General features: G+C 39.1%; 2 protein-coding genes across 2 annotated transcripts; one reads left to right on the top strand and one right to left on the bottom strand.

Moving 5' to 3' along the window:
- Positions 1 to 1,429: 1,429 nt before the first annotated feature.
- On the bottom strand, positions 1,430 to 17,104 carry mkrn2 (makorin, ring finger protein, 2). Its single transcript, XM_053653151.1, has 8 exons — positions 16,823 to 17,104; positions 16,178 to 16,306; positions 15,894 to 16,054; positions 12,982 to 13,295; positions 11,680 to 11,894; positions 9,077 to 9,187; positions 5,117 to 5,261; positions 1,430 to 2,356 (listed from the first exon to the last, which is right to left on the bottom strand). Exons 1-8 carry the CDS (start codon positions 16,846 to 16,848, stop codon positions 2,207 to 2,209), a joined length of 1,251 nt encoding a protein of 416 aa, XP_053509126.1. The 5' UTR covers positions 16,849 to 17,104; the 3' UTR covers positions 1,430 to 2,206.
- A 304-nt stretch (positions 17,105 to 17,408) lies between these two features.
- Positions 17,409 to 23,386, top strand: mkrn2os.1 (MKRN2 opposite strand, tandem duplicate 1). Its single transcript, XM_053653463.1, has 4 exons — positions 17,409 to 17,713; positions 17,806 to 17,852; positions 19,385 to 19,547; positions 20,998 to 23,386. Exons 1-4 carry the CDS (start codon positions 17,469 to 17,471, stop codon positions 21,203 to 21,205), a joined length of 663 nt encoding a protein of 220 aa, XP_053509438.1. The 5' UTR covers positions 17,409 to 17,468; the 3' UTR covers positions 21,206 to 23,386.
- The last annotated feature ends 1,905 nt before the right edge of the window (positions 23,387 to 25,291 follow it).

Below are 25,291 nucleotides of genomic sequence, written 5' to 3'. Positions count from 1 at the left end.
GTGCCTGCTAATAAAGTTGATAAACTTGAACAAAACCACAAGGACAATGAGCTGTTTCAATCATTTATTAAACAGAAATATCTATAGATGTGATGTTTTTCTGTGGAAAAAGTAAGTACACCCTTGGCCTCAGAAACTAGTATTGCCCTCTTTACCAGAAATAACTTCTTGTAGGCATTTTACATAACTGTCCACCAGGCTTGCTGGAATTTTTGACCACTCTTCCATGCGATATTGTTTCAGTTGCGAGATGTTTGAGGGTTTTCTTGCATGTACTGCCTGTTTCAAATCCCCCCACAACATTTCAATGGGATTCAAATCCGGGTTTTGACTCGGCCATTCCATAACCCTTCATTTCTTCTTTTTGAGCCGTTCCTTGGTGGATTTGCTCGTGCGCTTAGGATCATTATCCTGTTGAAAGGTCCACTTTAGGTTCAACTTCAACTTTTGGACAGATTGCTTCACGTTATCCTCAAGCACTCCTTGATATGATGAAGAAGAATTCATAGTCAGTGAATGCAAGTTGTCCAGTCCCTGATGCAGTGAAGCAACCCCAAACCATAACATTTCCACCACCGTGCTTCACAGTTGGTATGAGGTGCTTCTCCTGAAACACGCCTTTGGTCTGCACCAAACATGTCTGCTGTCACTGTGGCCAAACAACTCTATCTTTGATTCATCTGGCCAGAGCTCATTATTCCAAAAGGCCTGGTCTTTGCCTATATGCTCATTAGCAAACTGTAGTCTTGAAAAGGCTTGTTCCTGGCACGCCTCCCATACAGGTCAAAATTGTACAATCTCTTTCTGATTGTAGAAGCATGCACTTTGACACCATTAGCTGCAAGACCTACTTGCAGATCCTGTGATGAAATATTGGGGTTCTTGGAGACTTCTTTTTTGCATCAGACAGCCAGTCCTGGACAAATTGGCAGACGTTTGAAATCCACACCACTGGTAGATTATTTTCCATACAGTGGCATGATGTATTTCAAATAATTTGAAGATCTTTTTAGATCTCTTGCCAGACTCCGGCACGAAGACACCACACACCTTAATAGCAAAGTGAACATCAGACACTAGATACGAGAGAGATATAAATAAGACAAGTTCCACTCACTGGCACCCAATCTTGAAGACCTGCTTCTAATTTTATGGATTTGAAGGCGTGTACTCACTTTTTTCTGTGACCGATCTGTTTCTTTTTTGTTAATTTAAATTGTGAAAATTACTACAAAATGCCAATTTTATGTGCTATTTGATAATCACCTTTATTAATAGGCACCGTTTCAAAGAGGATCAAATGTTTGCTTGCCCAAATATGTACAAAAAAATAAAAAAAAGCCTACAATTTCCATGGGGTGTACGTGTTACTTTCACATGACTGTATGCTGTCACAATAATTGAACAAGAAGCATACAGGACATTCAGGTAATCTTTTTTTATTTATTTATTTTTTATTTCATTCTAGGATCTCAAACAACTAATATCTGCCTCAGTTTTAAATAAATAACTCAAACAACATGGATAAACTACTGTATCAGCTTTTGAGAAACACTAATTGGGAGTAGAGGGACGTTTCTACCTGACTATACCTTCGAGCCTTGTGTGCACATGATGGTACAGACTTGAACCTTTTCTAGTATCGACATCAACAGCATGTAGTTCGATCTAAACGGTCCTAAAAACTGCCAATATGTTTCTCAAAGATTGAGTTGTTGTGTCTGTGTAAATGGATCTAAGTGCAACAATTACAGTATATATATTTTTAAAAATAATACACAATACTTGTTTAACACTCACACTACTTGAGTGTGTTTATGGTGTGCCAGCAGGTTTTTGCAGTCCTTTTTTTTCTTTTATTATTTGACGGCTAATTTTCTTTGGACATATTAAAAATCTGTTCAATCCTGCAAAATTCTAAACACACGTCAGGAAAATATAGCAGCTTACACAAACAATACATGTGCCTTTAAATATTTTCATGATAAACATAGTGTAATATACCACAAAAAATGTACCACAGGTAAAAAGTTGTGTTTTTTTTTTTTTTTTTTTTTAAGAAAACCATGTCGAGCCATAAACAGGGAAATGTTTACCAGTGAGTACATTTTTATTGCCCGGATTACATACACAGTTACCAAAGTTATGAAACCATGGCTTGCCGTGGTCGGCCTACAGGTCTGCGAGTGTGTGTAAGCTGAAGAGATCAGGGTGATGCTGATGTTCCACTTTCTTCTCCGGCGCCAGAGAGCTGCATGAAGAGTTCGCCCAGGTCGTTGACCTCGTCTTCGTACTGTGGAACCGCGCGATGCTCTCGTTCCTCGATGAAATCCCACAGACGTACAGAATTCAAGAACTTGACAGAAACAGAAAGCAAAAATAAAGAAATAATTATTACAACGTTAATCGGTCTCATCTCTTTAATATACAGCACAGCCTAACACATATGAACATCTCGGACAGAACTCTGCCACCTCGTTTTCAATTTGCCTCTTTTATAAAGATATTTAGTTCATGTTCATTAAGTTGAGCAAGTTTTGCGATCCTAGCTTTATAATTTTATAAGCGACTGGTGCAATTAGGATGGTTCTGTTTGCTGGAAATTGCACACCAAATACACATTAACAACCTTGTTAGCTAGAGAACAGTGAAGGTTAAATTTGCTAATCACAACTTTTCATCCTTAATCAGGGAAAGGACTGAAAACTATGGACTAAATAGATGTCATGTCGTCATTGTCACAGTGTGAGATGAACACAGAAGAGGTAATTAACAGTCCTTTCCACTGCTCGCTACTGCATTTATACACACACACACAGCGTGAGCATGGGGCAGCATGATTCTTGCCCCAACAGGCCTGTATTAACTATTTACTGGTTCAAAATGTGAGCAACAATAGCTCCATTGGAGCTAAATGTGGCAGTGAGCACTCATGCCACATGACTGCGAAACATCTAGAAAGGCTTAAATATTACTCTATGAAACCTTGCCTTATATCTGTAAAACAAACATTTTTGGTCACTCAAAAGAAGTAAATAGTACTTCAACAAAACTTATAAAAAGGTATGCACTTCTGAATGATGTCTTGATGAAAATGAACATTTGTTGAACAGCTGATATACAGTATACAGCTGGGCTCTGCCCCACCTGCCCCTATGGATGAACCACCACTGTCCCAAATGTACATGATGAGCCACAAAAAGCTTTGGTGTCTTGTCAATTATGTTTTGCACTGAAGCTAATAATAATAATAACAACTACTTGTAGACACCAGTTAAAGGCCCCTGAAGTGCAGCGTTATTCGACGTGTTGACAATTTCCATTAAAACAGGAAGACGGGGTGAGACATATTGAGTGGCTCCTCCCCCCTTTTGAATAGCCAATTGCGTTTAGCTTACCTCACGGGCTATGTTAAGCCCGGGCTAAGCCGCACTTGAGAAAGAATTGAAAGAGGACAAATTCAAGCTGTTTCCTTCTTAGGGCTGGAAAACTGAATAAAACGAGCACGTTCGAACAGCCAAAGACACGTTTACGACCCATGCTTGCTGATATGATTTCTCTCGCTCGACAACGGCAACTTCGGCAAGGTCATTTTTACATAAGGAGCGGGACAGTTCAGATTCTAGAGAGCATTTGACTGGACAGAAAATCTGATGAGAAGCTGAAGTGCAGAATCAACAAAACTGTTGATCCGTATTGGTGGTACAGAGAGAGACTGTACATTTTGAATGCATATATCTTCTAAATGCGAATATCATCAATGCTTTGGAGCACACTAGCTGCTTAGAACATTCGTACTAAAAGCCACAAAACTTCCATTTTGATTTCACGGGGACTTTAAGCACTCTGCAAACTGCATGTTTAAATCATTTGAGGTGACTGGAGAATGTGTTATCTGATGTTTGAAAGATTTGATACAGAGCGGTTTTGATTTGACATTGGAGATGGGAATGAAGCCACGATGCCTTCACTAGGACCGGCAGCTTCCATCATGCCTGTTATTCTTAGCTCAGGCCTGAGGCTCGAGTGAACCAGACGTGTATCAGCACACTGAGTCACTTAAATAAGTGCAATAAAACAGCGTTAGAAAGGAAGCACCAAGCTTCACCTTGTAAATCATTCCCACTCGTTTTAAAGCACACTATTTTAAACCATCTATTTAGGTTGGATATAAAATTGGACTGGATGCTTTGAGTGCTTTTATACTCTACACTACTTCAGAACCCTGATATCATGGACACCATGAATGCAAAAATGTCCACGACTCTCACACACCACCTAAATTCAAAGGAACGAGCTGTGACTGATTGAGTACTGATTCTAATGTTCTTTCACACTACCTGTTTAACTGCTTCACAGCGAGGAGATGTTGCAGCCTGTTTTAGTGTTTAGATGAATCACTTTGCATTCCCTTGTGCTTTGTGTATTGACTCATTTGATTTGAGTCGCTTGGAAGGGGTTCAGACGACCATCTGTGTCAGAATAGGCTGCGTTAATAATACAGATGTAACATTTACAGCTAGACCGATATATCGGTCAGCCGAGAAAATCAGCTGAATTCGTAAAGCAAATGTCTCCTCATAGACTACGTCACCATATCATCGATTACACACATTTTTATGTGGGGCGTCTGTCGTACAAGTCCCTGTGCGAGTCGTTACTATATAAAAGATAATGAATTAGAACAAGAGCATTAATATAACCCTTGCAGAGGGCTTTATTGGCAGACCTGCAGTTGTAGAAGATTAATCAGCATCTTCTGACCAATCAGAATTGAGCATTAAACAGTGCAGTCTGTTAACTTGTCTATGAAAACACCATTCATGAATGCAATGCTAGTTTGAAGTAATAAACATGCACAGCACTAGGGGGCGCTTACTACTCACCGAATGCAGTTCATTTGTAAAGTGCAATTGAGCGCTCTCGGCCGTGACATTCGCAGTGAACCTCTGCCCTGATTTGAGAATTACGTAATTGTTTCCATGTGCTTATTTCAGTACGTAGGTTGTTTTGTTTTGTATGCGAGTTTGAGAAATCCCATGTTCATCAGTAAAGCACTGTTTAACTAATACTACTGTGAATGATACAGTTAGTAGTGTTTAATTAGAAGTGTTACCCGAACGTTTCCTTCTGAGCTGAGCTGCTTTCGAGGCTTGTCCGGCTCAGCCCGTGTTCCATCGGGGTAGGCGTGCATGTAGAAACATTTCCCTCCGAACGGACACGTTCCTCTTCCCTGGTCAAAATACTTGCATGGTTTTTTACTGCGAAACACATCGAGCAGTTTCAGTGGGGAGAAATCATTACACCAAGCAAGTGTAAATACACACATTAAAAAAAAACCCAAAACAATAATAATAATAATAATAATAATAATAATAATAATAATAATAATAAATGCCCACTGGGGGAATGATGATGATGAACCTATGACAGGAAAGAACACAACCTGGACTCTGCTAGCCCTAGCTTCTTCAGCAAAGGATATTTTTCAATTATTTAGTGCTTCAGCAAGATCAAAAGCAGTTCATAACCTGCACTGTAGTGTAGCCTATAGCAGACTTCTAAGGACTGGCCTGTTAACCTTTGGCATTTCACTTGGAAATCACTCGATGTTGCTGAGGATGGCCCCACATGGACAGCCAAGGTTCAATAAGATTTCTGAGGATGGCACCACTTAAAAACCATGATGTCATCTTTGGACAGCACCTGATACGAACAGCTTTTCAGTCAATTCTCCATCACTGAACAGTTCATAACTTCAACAAAACAGACTTCATGTGAAAACTATAATGAATTTCCTGGTTACACAGCTGCACTTTTTGACCATGTAATGCACAGTTACAGAAGGGAATTAATGATTAGTCATCACCCAGATGAGGATGGGTTGCCTTTTGAATCGGGTTCCTCTCGAGGTTTCTTCCTCGTCTCGTCTCAGAGAGTTTTTCCTTGCTACTGTCGCCTCTGGCTTGCTTATTAAGGATAGATGTATAAACTGAAAATGTATATCCTGAACTTATATGTTTCTGTAAAGCTGCTTTGTGATAATGCCCATTGTTAAAAGTGCTATACAAATAAAGCTGAATTGAATCGAAGTCATGGAGCTGCACGTCATGTCATTTACACTTCACCACACAAACGTTTAACTAAAACATCACTGTGGGACTCCCGAGTGGCACAACAGAAAAGCATTTGCCCCATCACTCAGATATGATGAAAAAAAAACAACAAAAAAACTAACAAACCCTGCACTGTGACTATACCTGGGCAATATTATGAAATAATATTGATATTGTGGTACATTATAATTACATTATAAAATAATCACAGGTATTATTGTACACTTTATAATATTTTTTAATAACAATTACAAACTGATCTTTATAAAATATCTTGCAAATATTTGACGTTAAACATTTTTTGTCGCCATTAAACCAGAATATTTAACTAAATGTTTTCCCCTGTTTTTTTTTTTGCTAATTTTGTTTTGTTGGCAGTTACCTAGAAACCAACCTATTGTGTTTCTTAGAACATAGGTGGAAAATGTCTTCAGGTTAAGATATGATATTTTTGTCCTATTTCCTACCACTAATTGAGACAGTTCTGGTGTGAAAAGAAAGAATCTAATTAAAGAACCGTATAACAGTCGATGTGAAAGTTTTCTGAAGGAAGTGGGGTGACTAGTGTTGGGCCTCAGTAACATATTACCTTGAACTTCAAAAGTCATTTACATATTTTATAAAAAACTATCAGTTGTTCAAAAATCTTTATGTCAAAAATGTATTTGTGGCACTGTGGCCTGTTACAGAAAGTTTGTTGCACATGCAAATAGAGCAATGAAGTGAAAATGCACTGAATGGTGTGTGCAAACTTTCAGAGAATATTAAACTACAATACAAAAATCTAACTCGAGGTATCGCATATTTCTGTGCCAGGACATACATTCTACAATACCACTGTTTTACCCTACCTAATAGTGAGCATATGTAGTGAAGAGGAGGCAATTTGGGATTTACAGTATCTCACAAAAGTGAGTACACCCCTCACATTTTTGTAAATATTTGATGATATCTTTTCATGTGACAACACTGAAGAAATGACACTTTGCTACAGTGTAAAGTAGTGAGTGTACAGCTTGTGTAACAGTGTAAATTTGCTGTCCCCTCAAAATAACTCAACACACAGCCATTAATGTCTAAACCGCTGGCAACAAAAGTGAGTACACCCCTAAGTGAAAATGTCCAAATTGGGCCCAATTAGCCATTTTCCCTCCCGGTGTCATGTGACTTGTTAGTGTTACAAGGTCTCAGGTGTGAATGGGGAGCAGGTGTGTTGAATTTGGTGTCGTCGCTCTCACACTCCCTCATACTGGTCACTGGAAGTTCAACATGGCACCTCATGGAAAAGAACTCTCTGAGGATCTGAAAAAAAGAATTGCTGCTCTACATAAAGATGGCCTAGGCTATAAGAAGATTGCCAAGACCCTGACACTGAGCTGCAGCACCGTGGCCAAGACCATACAGCGGTTTAACAGGACAGGTTCCACTCAGAACAGGCCTCGCCATGGTCCACCAAAGAAGTTGAGTGCACGTGCTCAGCGTCATATCCAGAGGTTGTGTTTGGGAAATAGACGTATGAGTGCTGCCAGCATTGCTGCAGAGGTTGAAGGGGTGGGGGGTCAGCCTGTCAGTGCTCAGACCATACACCGCACACTGCATCAAATTGGTCTGCATGGCTGTCGTCCCAGAAGGAAGCCTCTTCTAAAGATGATGCACAAGAAAGCCCACAAACAGTTTGCTGAAGACACGCAGACTAAGGACATGGATTACTGGAACCATGTCCTGTGGTCTGATGAGACCAAGATAAACTTATTTGGTTCAGATGGTGTCAAGCATGTGTGGCAGCAACCAGGTAAGGAGTACAAAGACAAGTGTGTCTTGCCTACAGCAAGCATGGTGGTGGGAGTGTCATGGTCTGGGGCTGCATGAATGCTGCCGGCACTGGGGAGCTACAGTTCATTGAAGGAACCTTGAATGCCAACATGTACTGTGACATACTGAAGCAGAGCATGATCCCCTCCCTTCGGAGACTGGGCCGCAGGGCAGTATTCCAGCATGATAACGACCCCAAACACACCTCCAAGACGACCACTGCCTTGCTAAAGAAGCTGAGAGTGAAGGTGATGGACCTAAACCCTATTGAGCATCTGTGGGGCATCCTCAAACAGAAGGTGGAGGAGTACAAGGTCTCTAACATCCACCAGCTCTGTGATGTCATCAGGGAGGAGTGGAAGAGGACTCCAGTGGCAACCTGTGAAGCTCTGGTGAACTCCATGCCCAAGAGGGTTAAGGCAGTGCTGGAAAATACTGGTGGCCACACAAAATATTGACACTTTGGGGCCCAATTTGGACATTTTCCCTTAGGGGTGTACTCACTTTTGTTGCCAGCGGTTTAGACATTAATGGCTGTGTGTTGAGTTATTTTGAGGGGACAGCAAATTTACACTGTTACACAAGCTGTACACTCAATACTTTACACTGTAGCAAAGTGTCATTTCTTCAGTGTTGTCACATGAAAAGATATCAAATATTTACAAAAATGTGAGGGGTGTACTCACTTTTGTGAGATACTGTAAAGATGAAGCACCAATGGCAAGAAAAACAAAAACAAATCTGAAACATGACCTTTATTAGCGTGCAACCTCATAAAGGTGCTAAAATGGGCAATTGGAAAGAATATTTAACTTTGGCAAACAGTCACTATGCAGCAACTGATAACTGCTGTTCATCATTCTAGCTACTGTGTTTTTTTTTGTTGTCTGACTCAAGTGGCAACTCATAAATATTCTGGGACCATGGCATCTAACCAAGTGATAGTCTGCGGTATTTATAGCTCCACACAAATGTCAATGTTTGGTACACTTGGTACTCTGGTAACAAGAAGATAATAAAACTGAGCAAGGGTGCTTAGTTACAGCACATGTTGGATCACAGAGTTCTTACCTTACTGTACTCCACTGTCCAGTGGGAAGGCACTATTGTAGTCATGAAAAACGAGGATTACTCTTTTAGTTTCTCACCTGACTCCAGATTTGAACTCCTCAATGAGACGATTCTTTTCCTCCTGATCTTCCACCCAGTACATGCTGGGAATAACGAACTCGGACACCACCCGGCATTCTGGACAAGACCTGCACATCACACCAAGCATGAGCTTTACACTATGATGATAACTAGAGGTCGACCGTTTGATCGGTTTTGCCGAGATATATTATATATATATATATATATATATATACATATACACACACACACACACACACACACACACACTCTCATACACACATACGTATATAGAGAGCTTTATTTCATTTTTAAAGTACAGCACATTTTCATGGTACAGTCAGTACTGTTGATTTGTTTAATAAAGTTCAGCAACTTTTTATTTTGTTATATTTTCATTCAGTATTAATATAAACAACTACAATATTAAAAACTAAAACTATTTTTAATATTAAAAATTGGTTATCAGCAGGTACTGCGCAACTTCGTTATCGGTATCAGTAAAAGCCAATTTCGGTCGATCGCTTACAGTAACAGCAATAAAATGATTCTTTAAATAGTTAACCATGCTGATGTACTTCTTTTGCATCATTAGAATCAACAACAACAAAAACAATAATAATAATAATAATAATAATAATAATAATAATAATAATTCATACTTTTTAGAACCGTCTTAAGGTTTGCACTCAAAATAAATCCTACAAATAAATAAACGGAAATTACTGCAAAATATGAAATGCTAGGTAATTAGTATAATTAATACTAGGTTTGTTTATATTTCCAACTCCGGTTTATTTAAAATAATTTTTTCTGGTTAGTGGTAACTAGTCGAATCCATGAAAGTGTAGTAAAGTTAGTAGCCAATGATGGCTGCCGAATGTCTTCCAATCGTTTTAAGCAGTGGCTCAAGCAAAAAGTGAACACAAAGAAAAAGTGCAAATAAAAAAAAAATCGATAAATTCCTGAGCTTTGTCGAAAATATGTAAATATATATGTAATAAATAAATATGTAAGACCTTGCATGTGTATCATACTGCCTTTTTCTCTCACCATCAAGTCCTGAATTTGACTCCATAGCCATTTTTTATGCTAAAAGAAATACGAGTGTATCTAAATCAGATAAGCTTCTGAGGAGACCTGTTCTGAATAAATGCATCTCTCATTTTTATCATTCTGCCCCTTCATATGGTTCCACTTTGCTTAGGTTCTACATTCCAGAAAGGAGAAGAAAATAAAACAAACAAACTGACATAATGATGAAATGAGAGAATGTTGCCTTGGTGTGGACAGCCTGTCATCCAGCACTTGTACACCAGCAATCATGACTTTCCACTTGGCCTGTACCAGTAACGATCATATTTTTGGAGGTAACTGTGTGGAAAATAACTGGTGGGTAAACTGTTAAACGGAGCAGGGGCGCAGGGGGGCTGATGCAGAAAGAGGAAATGGGATTTCCGCCTGTTTTGGGTGTCTGTGTTCAGTACTGAATTTATTTGTGATATGAAAGTAGACACTCAAGGCTTTATTTCTTTTTTTTTTTAATCTAGCCTACTAGGTTTAAATATTATAATGTTATTGTGGCAGTTGTATACATTGTTTTACTGTCAAAAAAGCTTTCCATTTCTGTACCAATGTTATTGTGGAGCGGTGTGAATTGATTGCCCAGCAGGGGGCTCACACCCCTCCCCTTTCCCATTCCCTGCTCAGCAGCAGCTAAACACAGAGTCCGGATACTCTACACACAGAAGCCCAACAGTGTCCTGACTAATCTTATACCAGACCTGCTGTGATAAAAGTATTCATTTATTTATACTGATTGAAAAAGTCCGATAAGTCGCTTTCCATTCCACTGGCAGAATAGGATGGAAATGTACTGTGAGAACGGGTTAATGGGGTGAAGGACCTTTTTTTTTTTTTTTTTTTAAATAGTAACTATCAAAGGATGTGGTTAAAAAAACCCCTCTCAAATCACACATTTTTAATTTAACTTTCTATTTAAACACAAATTGTTGCAGTACTAATAGAATAAAGATTAAGAATTCTTTTTTTTTTTTTCATAGGCCTTGGGTCCTTTAATTAACTTGTATTGTTAGATTCGAGGAAAAGGAAGTGTGCATGACTCAGTGCACAACACTTTCTTTGCACGCTTGTTTCACCTCACCACACTTACGAATACATTTGTGTAATCATAATTCACAGTACACTGCTCTCATTTTTAATGACCACGCTTGCTGATACTGCTCTCTATTAAATACTCTCTATTAAATATTAAAGAACACGAAACTGGTACAAGCTATGCATAGACGTGGGGGTGATTGTGTTTAAAAAAAAAGTCACAAATTCCCATATTTTACAATGATTTTTTTAAACATCATTTTTTATTCTGGTTGCAATGTAGTTTGTGTAACCTACTTCAGACCATAGGGTGCTTTTTGTGTAAGTAACTGTTCTACAATATTACTCAATAATTCTGTATATTCCTGCACACACCCGGAAGTTCCCGTCAACATTCACTCAGTTTACAGAATCTCAAAATGGCTTCATATTGATAAGGAGATCATCAGGCTTTGAAAAACTGCCTTGCCTCTAATGATGTTCCTCAGATGGGGTTACTTACTTGATGATCTTGTTGTCAAACTGCTTGGCGCAGCGCCACTGGCGGATGCAGCTGAGGCAGTAGGTGTGGCAGCAGCTGGACAGGATGCCGAAGCGCCGCTCGGACGGAGACGCCTTCTCATACACCACCTCCATGCAGATACTGCACACTTTCTCCTGGCTCTGCTGCACCGCAAAAGCCTGCTCCATGTCCTTCTCAAATGCGGTCATACACACCTGCAGAGGAAGAGCATCAATCTCAAATGATCTGATAAATTCAACAACTACAGCTGAGGCCAAAAAAAGTTAACATACACCTAGACTAAAGATATTGAGTATCAGTTTTTCTCAACCCCACTGATTTCACAGCTTGAGTTTACCGGCATAAAAAAGGCCAGACTGAAGTTTGCAGCCTTTTGGAGGAATGTTCTTTGGTCTAATGAGACAAAAAAAAGAAAAGAAGAAATGTTTGGCCATAACGATCAGCACTGACTATAGAGGGAAAAGGGTGAGGCTCTTAATCTGAAGAACACCAACCCAACTGTGAAGCATGGGGATGGCAGCATCATGTTGTGGGAGTGTTTTGCTGGAACGTGACTGGGGTACTTCAGACAATAGATGGCATCCTGAAGAATGAGGATTATCTAGAAATACTGAAGCAACATCTTAAGACATCAGCCAGAAAGTTCTGGCAGGAGGAATGAACAAACATTCTGGTATTGTAAGTATTGAGAGAAGTTTGTGGAAGGGCTACCAAGTGATTGGTTCAAGTTCAAACAATTAAAAGGCAATGCCACTAAATACTAACACGGTGCATGTAAACCATCACCCCACTGAAAATCGGATGCAGTAACAAAATGCAGAGATAAATCTCTCTTGGTTATTATTTTGAAATGACCTCTTAATTCAGGAAATAAAGTAGATACCCTAATTGATTTAACACAGGAAGCGCGTGATAACTTGAAATGTGTGGAGTCTTCAACCAGGCTATGCAAACCTATGCCATCGACTGTATGGATTGAAGTGGTTTATTTTAAATTTTAACTAAAAGTTTCGCAATATATTTTAGCTTTGATAAAAGTTGATTTTAGTGTCTGTAACATTCCCTGCCCCCATGATGCATTTATTTCCATGAATAGTATTTATATTGATAATAGATTAGATCAAGATATATTTGGTATATTGAAATAACTTTTATTTACATTTTTATCCACTCAAACCTAATGTCAAAAGTAAAGGGCTAAGACAAAGACAAATAAATATATGATGTGGGACAACAACAACAACAACAACAAACACATCAGAAATACACGCTGTCTCTCACCTTCTCATGTGCTGCCCTCTGCACTGGGTCATGCGGGTGCAAGACCTGCAACCTGCAAATTTCACACATGTCGCCATGGAGATACGGACATGTGTCGCCATAGTGACACTGGCCAGCAGCCGCGTAAGGGCAAAGCAAGGCCTGATGGGATAGGTCTGGGTATGGGCTGGCTGTGGCTGAACTCTCCAGCCCTGAGCGGATGGCATCCAGGTAGCTATGAGGTTTGACCTGAGAGATGTCTCTGTAATCCAAGCAATCCAGAAGCTCTGCACTTTCTCCACTGTACGGCTGCCCTCGACTGTCACTGCCTAAAGCTACAACACAAGAGTATAATTATTTCAGAATTATTAAAAACAGATAGTCCAAAAAAGGCCATCAGGGACAAAATATTTTAATGATGTATAGTGATGCTGCTTTAAAAAGTGAATGAGGCAAAATCGGAACAAAAAAAAATTAATTAATTAATTAAAAAAAAAAAAAAAAAAAAATATATATATATATATATATATATACACACACACACACACACAACAATGATCAAAATAACAGCACATTAAATGAAATGTTTCAGAGATTTGATCTGGGCTGTCTTAACTCTTTGGTTAGTGAAAAAAACCCCAGCACAACCTCATTCTTCTGCCTTCCTCTCAGCATTACAGTCTGTGTCTCTAAAAGAAGGCCATTTATTACATACGCTGCTTAGCCATAAACATTAAAACCACCTGCCTAATATTGTCTACGTCCCCCTTGTGCTGCCAAAACAGCTCTGACCCATTGAAGCATGGACTCCACAAGATCTCTGAAGGTGTGCTGTGGTATCTGGCACCCATTAGCAGCAGATCCTTTAAGTCCTATAAGTTGCGATGTGGGGCCTCCACGGACCAGACTTGTTTGTCCAGTACATCCCAAAGACGCTCGATCGGATTGAGATCTGGGGAATTTGGAGGCAAATCAACGTCAACACCCTGACCTCTTTGTCATGTTCCTCAAACCATTCCTGAGCAATTTTTGCAGTGTGGCATTATCCTGCTGAAAGAGGCCACTGCTATTAGGGAAAACCGTTGCCATGAATGGGTGTACTTGGTCTGCAACACTGATTATGTTTACATGGACAACAGTAATCTAATCACTGACCTTATTCTGAATAAGACCATACTGTGATTAAGGTGTTTACATGAGTTGCTTTTAGAATGTTCATTTCATGTTCCCGTTGTACATGTTATAGAACATAGTTCGATTAAGGTCACACTTCATTATGTCCCCACGCCACGCCGCCCGACGTTCCCGCCAGAATTTCACGTACTGACATACGGTTCGTCTTCGTTATGGGACCGTATACAGTTTTGGGTGTTTTTATTTTTAATTGTAAGAAAACTTCAAGTGCCATTAATTACTTGTCATGCCATATGTGCAAATACACAACTGCTTGAAGCCGTGGGCTGCGTCCCAAACTGCATACTTACCTACTGTATGGTAGCTGAAATATGTGTATTTGCCTACTATATACTGTAGTAGGTAAGTACACGGTTTGGGACGTAGCCGTGCTCTCGTTCACCATAAAACGGTTGAGCGCTGCCGTGTGTGTATGTGTCCTGTCGCAAAATGCGGTGAAAACTCCCACACGACGTTAATAGTGTGATTAAGGTGTTTACATGTCTGTAATGCACATCGATAATTCGACTAAAACAGGAATACTCCACATGTCTTAATTCCATTGGTGTTTACTTCGAGTGTGACTTTAGTCGGATTAAGGTCATCAATAATTGCTGTTTACATGCTAGTTTCTAAATCAGATCATCGTCTTAATCGGGTAAGACTTCTTCCCATTGTGCATCCTGGTGCCATCTCTTCCCCAGGTAAGTGGCACACTCTCTGATGATCCATATGATGTAAAAGAAAACATAACTCATAAGACCAGGCCACCTTCTTCCTTAGCTCCATGGTCCAGTTCTGATGCTCACGTTCGTACTGTAGGCATTTTCAGCGGTGGACAGGGGTCAGCATGGACACTCAGTTATGCAGCTCCATACACAGCAAGCTGTCATGCACCGTGTGTTCCGTCACCTTTCAATCGTAGCCAGCATCAACTTTTTCAGCCGTTTGTGCAACAGTAGCTCTTCTGTGGGATCGGACCAGACAAACAAAGCCTTCGCTCCCCACATGCATCAATGAGCCTTGGGTGCCCCATGACTGTGTCACTGATTCACTGGCTGTCCTTCCTTGGAACACATTTGGTAGGTACAAACCACTGCATACCAGGAACACCCCCATAAGACCTGCTGTTTTGGAGATGCTCTGACCCAGCCGTCTAGCCATCACAATTTGTCCTTTGTCAAAGTTGCTCAGATGCTTTGAAATGTTTGCCTATTTTTCCAACTGCTTCCAATACCTCAACTTCAAGAACTGACTGTTCACTTGCTGCCTAATAAATCCCACCTCTTGACAGATGCCATTGTAAAGACATACTCAATGTTATTCACGTCACGTCAAAGTGGATTTAATGTTATGGCTGATCAGTGTATATTTATGTTATCACTACTCACTGAAACAAAAATTAAGTTGCTTTCCTTAAAAAAAAAAAAGAAGGATTGTATTCCATGTAGGAGATGTTAATTAATCAGAATTACAATTTGACATGAACATCTTACTTTCAGGTAAATGTTGTAATAATTAGGTTATGAGAAGTTTTAAGAAAAAGCATCATCTCCCACATACACCAGTCCTTAATAACAGGTCTCAGGAACAAACAAAACAAATGGATATTTCTCTACAAATACAGATTTAGAAAAATATCTCCAATATAATAACGTACACAAATCGAGAAAGAAATTCAGAAACTAATTTCACAAGATACCACAAAGATGAATGATGGTGGGAAAAAACCCCAAAACAAGTACAATGACTGGGTCTACCTCTGTCTCTCAGCACGATTGGTTTCTTAGTGATTCTTGTGGCGCTTGGTGGAGGTCCAGGTCCTGTGGAGGGCAAGACGGACGCTCCCGCACTACCGGTTCTGTTCGAGTGATCCATGGGAGGTCCACCTCCACGGCCACCTGGCTTGATGTGGTCGTATCTGAAATAAAATAAAAAAACAAGCCGTACACAGAGAACATCAGAACGAATCGTATCACACCGAAGTGTAGTGTAGTGTAGTATAGAAATCCTCAACCTACAGCAACATTCTTGGAAATCTTACCTGCACCGGTCACCATAAGCACATACACCTTTCTGATAAAATTTACAAATTGTCGAAGGTTTGCTGGTTGCCAGATCGTGTGAAAACATGCATCTGTTCCCCTCTCGACATACGCCATGAAGGAAATATCTGCAGAGAGAAAGACAGGGAGAGAAGGAAACATGATCCAGTTATAATACAGATGAATACAGGTCTACATTTATGAAGTTCTCGGACCTAGTTAACCAGGTGTCATCATCACGCAGCACAACTCATTCCAGTCCTCTCCCTATCAGCCATACAGAGCACTACAAAGGCTGTATAAACCGCGCTCTCAGACCCTACGTAGTGCACTCGTATAGGGAGGATGGAGCAATTTGACATTCCTCTGAACAGCTATACCGAACAAATATCTCACAAGCATTGCCTAATGTATTTTAAATCACGTTACGGCGCTGCAAATGACTCGTATGCGGTGTGTTCATTGTTGCTAACAAGTCAGAAAATAAACAAAACTATCAGAGAAAACGTCGCTAGCCCGCGAGCTAACACTGCACCATTTTTGTATAACGTCAAAGTCAAACGTGACACTATTCCCGTCGTGTAATACTCGTCTTATATCTATATCTATATAGCTATATCTCCTGAGGATTCACCGAGTTTTACCTGCAGGTGACTTGCTTTGTTGACATGTTTCATTTCATATATACGCAGCTTATATTTTCTTCCTGTTCTCTTACGGTTATTTGTGCGACCTCTGATTACTGCCGACTACAACAGCGAACTCGCAGTTGGTTCCGCACTGTTAAAAGCACAGCGTAGTGTTTGTTGTTTCGTGGCCATTGTGTAATTGCGATATCTGTATTTTACAATGCCATTTATTTTGGATTTTAACAAAACGAATTGAACTTTTCGGTGTGTTGGTTTCGATACACTGTTTGTGTCGCTACATGTACCGTCCCAAATTCACGTTTTAGGTCCTTGCGCCCTTACGCAAGATGACGTCATCAACATACAGCCTTGGAGTAGGACGGCAGGGTTTAGGGCGCAATTTGGGACAGAGCCGCACACGACGTGATTTTACGTGTCTGTACTGTCCTTCAGTTTTACAAACATATAGCCTGTGTATTCCAGTTAATTCACTATATAGAGCAACACTTGGTGTGGAAGCTACGCCAAAAATAGGAAGTATGTATGTGTTTAAAAAAATTAAACAAATAAAAGTAAATATTTTTAAACAATGGCTCGTCCGTTCTATGTAGTGCACTATACCTGGCCAGTAGGGGGTAGTTTGGGATACAGCCTGGCTTTAATGGAGAAAACCGTGGTTAAGTTCAGACATTGCGGGAAAGATATTTATAGTTTTTCGAAACTAGATGTCACGTTAAAGCAACAAAATGCATGTAGTGCTGAGAGAAATGTGTGCCCTGTTTGTCGTAATGCTCTGGTTCTTGGGCTTTTAGACGCACCTGTGGCGCTTCCTTCTCCTTTCACAAATGGCCATGAAACTCAGTGCTCGTTTCTTTTAGGCGCAAACGAAGGACCATGGTGTTTAGGGTAAGTTTAACCCACAACCTAAACCTTAATTCAGTAAAATGTGGGAGAAATTGTACACTTTTTACGCACACTGCGTTTTTCTTCCGGTTAAGAGAATGGCGCGAGACGGAGTTACATGTTGGACTGTCCGACTCAAACGGTAAAGAGCGCGTGCTTCATTACCTCCAGTGTTGCCAACTTGTTTCAGGGGAAAGTAGCAAATGCATGCTCAAAAAACGCTAGAAGTCGCCGGATGATGTCATGTAGGCTACTGATTTCCATATTTATTGTATCATCACTATTTGCATATAAAAACGTGTTAGGTGAAGATCTAAAGACACTTAATAGAACAGAGAAGACTAGAGTTTTAGAGTTTTAAGAGTAGAAAATGATACATGGTACCTTATGTATTATAGAAAGAAGTTGTCTTTTGTTCATGGCAACACAAACTATTTACATATTTTAACAATTCTGTCCAGAGTGCAGACTAAAGCACCAGTGAGAGTGAGTAGTGGTGAGATAAACAGGAAGGATGTTTTTACAGATGGAATAGCTTGCTTTATTACTTATAAATAGTTCCAAGAAGAGAGTTTAAAAATAAAGAATAAAGAAGTATGTGGGTGGACGAACAATGGTGATCAGTGATTGGTTATTAGGGGAAAATGGTGATCAGTGATTGGTTGTTAGGGGAAAATGGTGATCAGTGATTGGTTGTTAGGGGAAAATGGTGATTGGTTGTTAGCGGAAAATGGTGATCAGTGATTGGTTATTAGGGGAAAATGATGATCAGTGATTGGTTATTAGGGGAAAATGGTGATCAGTGATTGGTTGTTAGGGGAAAATGGTGATTGGTTGTTAGCGGAAAATGGTGATCAGTGATTGGTTGTTAGGGGAAAATGGTAACCAGTGATTGGTTGTTAGGGGAAAATAGTGATTGGTTGTTAGGGGAAAATAGTGATCAGTGATCAGGTGTTATGGGAAAATGGTAACCAGTGATTGGTTGTTAGGGGAAAATGCTGACCAGTGATTGGTTGTTAGGGGAACTGCTGTGCTGTGGCACTGCTATGGATCATGGCGCATTCCTGTAGATTCTGTAGACCCCTTTCTCTGGCACACTTTGCTCTGTGCTGCGCGTCGATCCTTCAGCAGATGCATTCATCACCTCCAGCTCTGCCTGTATCGTTTCCCGTACACGCTGCTTTTTCTCCGTGTCAAAGTAATGTTCTTTAAATCGCAGATCTAGTAATGTTGCAATGCAACGATAACCTTCGGCTAGATCGAAAGTGAAAGCTGAGCGCCGAGCACTGAGGAGAGTGGCGGCGGCATATATTTCCGGCTCATATTTTCAGGCTTTTTCCTCTTTCGAGAAAACCAAAATGCCATTTTCAGCCGGAAATATTCGCCGGCCGAAATTTCGGTGCATCCTTAAAATGGTGACCTGTGGTTGGTTGTTAGGGGAAAATGGTAATCTGTGATTGGTTGTTGGGAACATATATCAAGTGCATGACAGTCACTAACATCTAGTCAAATGTGATTAGATTTTACTTTTAAAAAAAGTCGATAAAAGGGTCTAAAAAGGCACTAAATCCAGCAACAGCTTCTCTAAGTTGGCAACACTGAATTTGACTTTTTTATGGCTATTTACTGTAGTTATGCAAATATCTCATAACCAGTACAGACTTTGACCTTTAGGTTTGGTCTATAACTACACGCTGGCAGGAGTCCAGAGGGATGAACACGGATGGGAGCAGTGTGTGTCCATCCAACTGGTTCCACCGTATAGACAAGACCTAACACAGTTATGGGATAAAGAACTGAACCTTTTTTCATCACTCCCAGCGTGGACTCCAGAACGGTGGGTGAAACTTTTTATTGATCTTCCCTCTCTTTAACCCAAATATTTATGTAAAGTAATTTTATGTTTTTTTTAATGCTTATTGTATATAGATTTATAATGTTTTCTGTTGCTGCTGTGTCATGCAGATTTCCTAATGGGAGTGATAGACTGATCAATCACTATAAATAATCCAATTACATTTCTTTGTGCTTTTAATTAGACAATAGACATTGTCACAAAGCAGCTTTACAGAAATCCAGATGTAGATTTAGATCCATAATGAGCAAGCCAGAGGTGCCATTGGCAAGGAAAAACTCCCTGTGAAAACATGGGGAAGAAACCTTGAAAGGAACCAGGCTCAAAAGGGTACCCATGAACCCATTCTGGTTATATATGCTGTAGATATTAAAACACTGGGATTATAAATAACATCATAGCATACAGTTGTAGAAAAGTAAAGGAAAACAATAGTAAGTGTGTTGAACAGATATTCATTATGTGCATATTGTGAATCGGAGGCCTGAGATGAATAATGTGCATTTCATCTTCTCTTATTATATGCATATTAGAGCCTGTTTTTTATTTTTTTTTGTAGTACATCCGTGTTGTGTTGAAATCTTCAGATCATAAATATTCTTTAGTGAAATAAGTAAGGAATAAAATACTCGATGGGGTGTGCTGTCATAGGAAAATAATCAACCAATTTGACCCTTTTGTAAATTTGACATGTTTTGCTACATTTTAACCTGTTTCCCGTCATGAAAATAGCCATGATAGCTGGCATGGCATTAAATTACAAACAAACACGCACGCTCTCAAAAAAAAAAACCCACCACAGCAATTTTCCAACACTAATAAAATTCACGACGCATTGTATATTTTTACCATTCTTACTTACATTTAATGTTACGGATCTTCCATGAAAAAGTTCGCTCCTGTTATCACTTTTATTATAACAGCCATAAATAGTCGTTCCCTCACCGAATTCTCTTTTTTCCTCTCTTCCTTGAAACCAAAAATTGCAGGAATAAATGCTAAAGGAACAGACTTAGAAAGTGCTGACACTGGAGACTCCTTCTAAAAATGCTAAATAAAGGTCGCACGGAAAACTTCACCATACCATCAATTACATGTTTAAAAAATAAATAAATAAATAAATCTGGTTATGTTAAGCATCTGCTATACAAGAGCTGGTTAGTAAGTTGTTGTAGTATAAAAACGATAACATGTTAGAATAGACAGAGTGTATTAATATAAACCTGGGCTGCACTATGTTCAGAGCTGCTGTTCAAAGAAAATTAACCAACACCTTCTGACCAATCAGAATCGAGCACTCAACAACACTGTGGTATAAAATGAATTAGTATTTACATTTATTGATTTGGATTTCAGCGAGAAATCTGTATTTGCACATCGTAACATATTAAGATCAAACAAAAATGTCCGTTTGTGTTTTTTGCTTTTTAAGATTCCAGGAGGAGAGGGAGTTTGGCTCGTGTTGCTATGGCTTCGCCCTGACATTCATTAACCACATGAGATCGCTGGACAGTAAAGCCCCTCTTAGCAGAAATGAGTTCACCAGTGCCCATGTTTTATCCCGAATGAAACGTGCCTCCATGTACATCAGGGTGTATGAAGAAATAGCACAACATGGCTTTTACATTGTTGATAAATAAGGTCTTGTAATTCAGTTGCTTTCGTGTGAACCCCATAAACCCAGTCTCGGTTCACAGTTTTAAAATGTACTGTTACTTATGTAGTAAATAATAATGTTATGTTTCATTTTTGTTATTTCCTAGTAATTTCAATATGAAATCATTGTTGCCACATGGATCTGTGGTTGGCTTATTATTCAAAAATGTCTTTTCCACTAATCGATATTGAATTAGAAATTTCCCTTCATATAATCCACATTGGAAATCGAGAGCATGCCTTTTTTTTTTTTTTTTTTTTGCCTTAAAGAAATGAAATATGGTGAAATGACTAGTGTTCTTGTGTTCTTGTTTGGTGGAAGGGGGCAGTGATGCTCGTCTGCCCCTCTTACCTTCCTTTAAACTTCTAGTTAGTTGTTGGTTTTCTGTTGAAAGTACATCTGGACGAGGAAATCCAACCTAACGGAACAGAGTCTTTATCAAATCATTGGTAAATGGTAGAGCAAGCATCACATTTGAATACTCTCTCTCCCTAAATGCTACATAACCTTGAATATAATATTGCAAAACAAAAAGAAATCTAAGCATTGATTTAATAAGCATTTCTATTTTATTTGAAATATTATGAAAAATGGCACACGAATACTTATTAAACATTTCGATTTTGTAACTCTGTATGGCGTGTGAGTAAATTGTGGCCATAAAGGGAAGCAATTGGTAGCAGCAATCAAATGATGCCTGATGGGTATTAATGGGCTCGATGTGTTCCAAGAAAATTCCCCACATCATTACACTGCCAATACCAGGCTGAACTGTTGACCTAAGGCAGGTTGGTTTCATAGATTCATATTGTTGATGCCATATTCAGACCTTATAATCTGCATGTCACAGCAGAAATTGAGCTTCATCAGATGAGGATGAGGCCTTGTGTTTCGATTCTTCAACCGTCTAGTTTCGGTGAACTGTACCCACTGTAGACTCAGGTTCCTGTTCTTGGCTGAGAGGAGTTGAACCCGATGTGGTCCTCTGATGTTTCTCGTCAAGGTTAGGATGATTTTCTGCTCATCATGATTGTAAAGTAACTTTCCTGTTAGCTTGAACCAGTTTGAACTCTCACATCAACAAGGCTTCTTTGTCTGTAGTACAGGATGTTTTTTGTTTTGCACCATGATGTGTGACCCTTTGCACCATTCCATCCCATCTTGCACCAACAACCATATGCACAGTCAAAGTAACTGAGATCAGATGGTTTTGATTCTGGCTGCTGCCTGTCTTTGACTCAAGCTTTGACAGTATGTGCATGATTGAATATTTCATATACATTGTGTATACAAATATATACCAATATAATGATAAAATATAGCTACAAGCAAAATATGTACAATAATTAACTATGGTTAATTGATTAACTATTACAAGTAGGCTTTTTGTTTGCTTTTTTATGATACATATGTACTCGTATATATTGTATTTATTGTATCTAAGAAATGCATTTCAATATTCTGTTTATAATATTACACGTGCAATAAAAAGCTAACACATTTATAATAGCTGACTAATTAACTAATAACAAATGAACTTTAGTTAAATAATATGATGTTAATACATCCCAAAGGACTTTCTGGTAATCATGTTTTCATGGTTAATGGATAGGTTCCTGGAAACACGTGGTGTGGGTAAGACACGCTTTGGTATTGTGCCGACTTCTTTCACAATGCGATATGCGTACTGTGCATTAGGAATGACTTCTATTGTATGTGCTTTGTAAGGTGAAACTGGCTTGTAAAAGGATGCCAGCTCCTCCATGTTCACAACAATATTGACTAACAATTACAGTGGAAGAAGAACAGTTGATATGACGGGTACTTCTCAGAATACACACGATTAAGTTTGAAGAATTGTAGGCCAAACCGGTGATGATCATATGTTTATTATAAATGATACATAAATAGTATTTTTCATTATTGTGAAATGTAAACAACAAATGTAAACATCGACTCTGAATCAGAGTCCTTTAATAAAGAATACATTTTTGATTGTGTTTTGAGAAACTGAGCCTTCCTGAAGGTTTGACTTAGACTGTGTCCCAAATACTTTCTTACTCCCTGCATCTAGACTATATCATTTTGCATTTTGGTTGTTGTACAATTGAAATATCTAGACCTCAAGGAACTTTGACAGGAAAAGTTAGCTAATTCTATAGTATTAGCTTATATACACAGCTTTGATGCCAGTTATAATAAGTTAGGGAGATGTGTTTTGGGGTCTTTGAATCAGTGACTACGTTTACATGGACAGCAGTAATCTAATTATTGACCTTAATCTGAGTAAGATAATAATGTGATTGAGGTGTTTACATGAGTCGCTTTTAGAATACTCCTGTCATGTTCCCGTTTTACATGTTTTAGAACATAATTAGATTAACAGCCCGCGTCATTACGTCACCGCGCCACGCCGTCCGACGTCCCTCCAGAATTTCACGTATCGACATACAGTTGGTCTTCGTTATGGTACCGTATACAGTTTTGGGTGTTTTTATTTGTTTTTTTTACGAACGCTTTAAGTGCAGTTAATTATTTGTCATGCTATACGTGCTAATAGACAACTGCTTGAAGCGGTGGGTGTGTCCCAAATCGCGTAGTTACCGTCTATATAGTAGCCGAGATACATGTATTTTTCCCCACTACAGGCCTATAGTAGGAAAGTATGCGATTTGGGACACAGCCGAACTCTCTTGTTCGCCGTAAAACGTAAAACTGCCGTGTGTGATCGTGTCCTGTCGCAAAATGCGGTGAAAACTCCCACACGACGTTCATAATGTGATTAAGGTGTTTACATGTCACTACTACACGTCCATAATGCGACTAAAACAGGAGTACTCCACCTGTCTTAATTAGATTATTGCTTACTTCGATTATGACCTTAATTAGATTAAGATAAGTAAAAATTGCTGTTTACATGGTAGTTTCTTAATTAGAGTATGGTCTTAATCGGATTAAGAGTGGATTATTGTTGTCCATGTAAACGCAGCTACTGATCTTTTCAGCACATGGTAAGTGATCATCTTTTTGAAATCTGTTTTTTTTGACACCTACACCTCATACTCAGGCTGCACTTAAATTACTCCATATTGTAATATACTGAAATTGTAATATATTGAAATCCTTCAAAGTGCATGGTTAGATATTATTCATGTATAATATGAAACAAATTGATTGTTGGATTGTGTCAGTTATCCTCCCAAATGTGGAGTGCCTGAGATCTGTCAGGACGATCGTGAGATTTGTCAGGACAATAAACCATTTAAGTAATTAAGTGATTGGTTAGGGTTTACAGTCGCATATGTACTAGATAGGTTTTCTTTTTAACAGGGAATTTGGGGGATTATAAATTAAATGCTTAAAATGATTTACATGATATTAGGTTGGTAGCCTACAGGAGAGACGTCACTTCTATGGGAACTTGGTGATGTAGGTGACTTCGGATTGTAGTTTTGGAGACTTTCTGACCCCAAGACGCAACTAACTTCTGCAATTCTCCAGCTGTGATCCTTGGAGATTTTTTGTCCACTCGAACCGTCCTCTTCACAGTGCGTTGAGACGATATAGACACGCGTCCATTTCCAGGTCGATTCATAACATTTCCAGTTGACTGGAACTTCTTAATTATTGCCCTGATGGTGGAAATGGGCATTTTCAATGCTTCTTCTATTTTCTTATAGACACTTCCCATTTTGTGAAGCTCAACAACCTTTTGCCGCACATCACAGCTAGATTCCATGGTCTTACCCATTGTTATGAATGACTAAGGGAATTTGGCCTATGTATTACCTCATATTTATACCACTTTGAAACAGGAAGTCATGGTTGAACAATTTCCTGTTCCTAGTCACCCAGGTGTACTAAAAAAAATAAATAAAATATCCGTAGGAATATACTTCAAATATATTTTTCTCATATTAATTCATAGGGGTGTCAATATTAGTGGAGGGCACTGTATGCGCCAAATTATTCACCCATTCATGTCTTGCATAACAATTTCCTTTATAAATCTATATAAACCACACATACTAGAGTAGAAACACATAATTGTGTGACATTTTAAAGAATT

The sequence above is a fragment of the Ictalurus furcatus genome, chromosome 21 (assembly GCF_023375685.1).
Source record: "Ictalurus furcatus strain D&B chromosome 21, Billie_1.0, whole genome shotgun sequence".
Classification (NCBI taxonomy): Eukaryota; Metazoa; Chordata; class Actinopteri; order Siluriformes; family Ictaluridae; genus Ictalurus; species Ictalurus furcatus.
This window is presented reverse-complemented; position numbering and strand designations above follow the sequence as displayed.

Excerpts from the sequence above, each read along its gene's own strand:
- mkrn2 (XM_053653151.1), bottom strand. The coding sequence starts at position 16,848 with ATGTCAACAAAGCAAGTCACCTGCAG. Across the intron at positions 16,307-16,822 it reads ACAAAGCAAGTCACCTGCAG|ATATTTCCTTCATGGCGTAT; the intron begins GTAAAACTCGGT and ends TTCTCTCTGCAG. Across the intron at positions 9,188-11,679 it reads TTTGACAACAAGATCATCAA|GTCTTGTCCAGAATGCCGGG; the intron begins GTAAGTAACCCC and ends TGTGATGTGCAG.
- mkrn2os.1 (XM_053653463.1), top strand. The coding sequence starts at position 17,469 with ATGGAGAAAACCGTGGTTAAGTTCAGACATTGCGGGAAAGATATTTAT. Across the intron at positions 17,714-17,805 it reads GAAGGACCATGGTGTTTAGG|AGAATGGCGCGAGACGGAGT; the intron begins GTAAGTTTAACC and ends CTTCCGGTTAAG. Across the intron at positions 19,548-20,997 it reads CCAGCGTGGACTCCAGAACG|ATTCCAGGAGGAGAGGGAGT; the intron begins GTGGGTGAAACT and ends TTGCTTTTTAAG.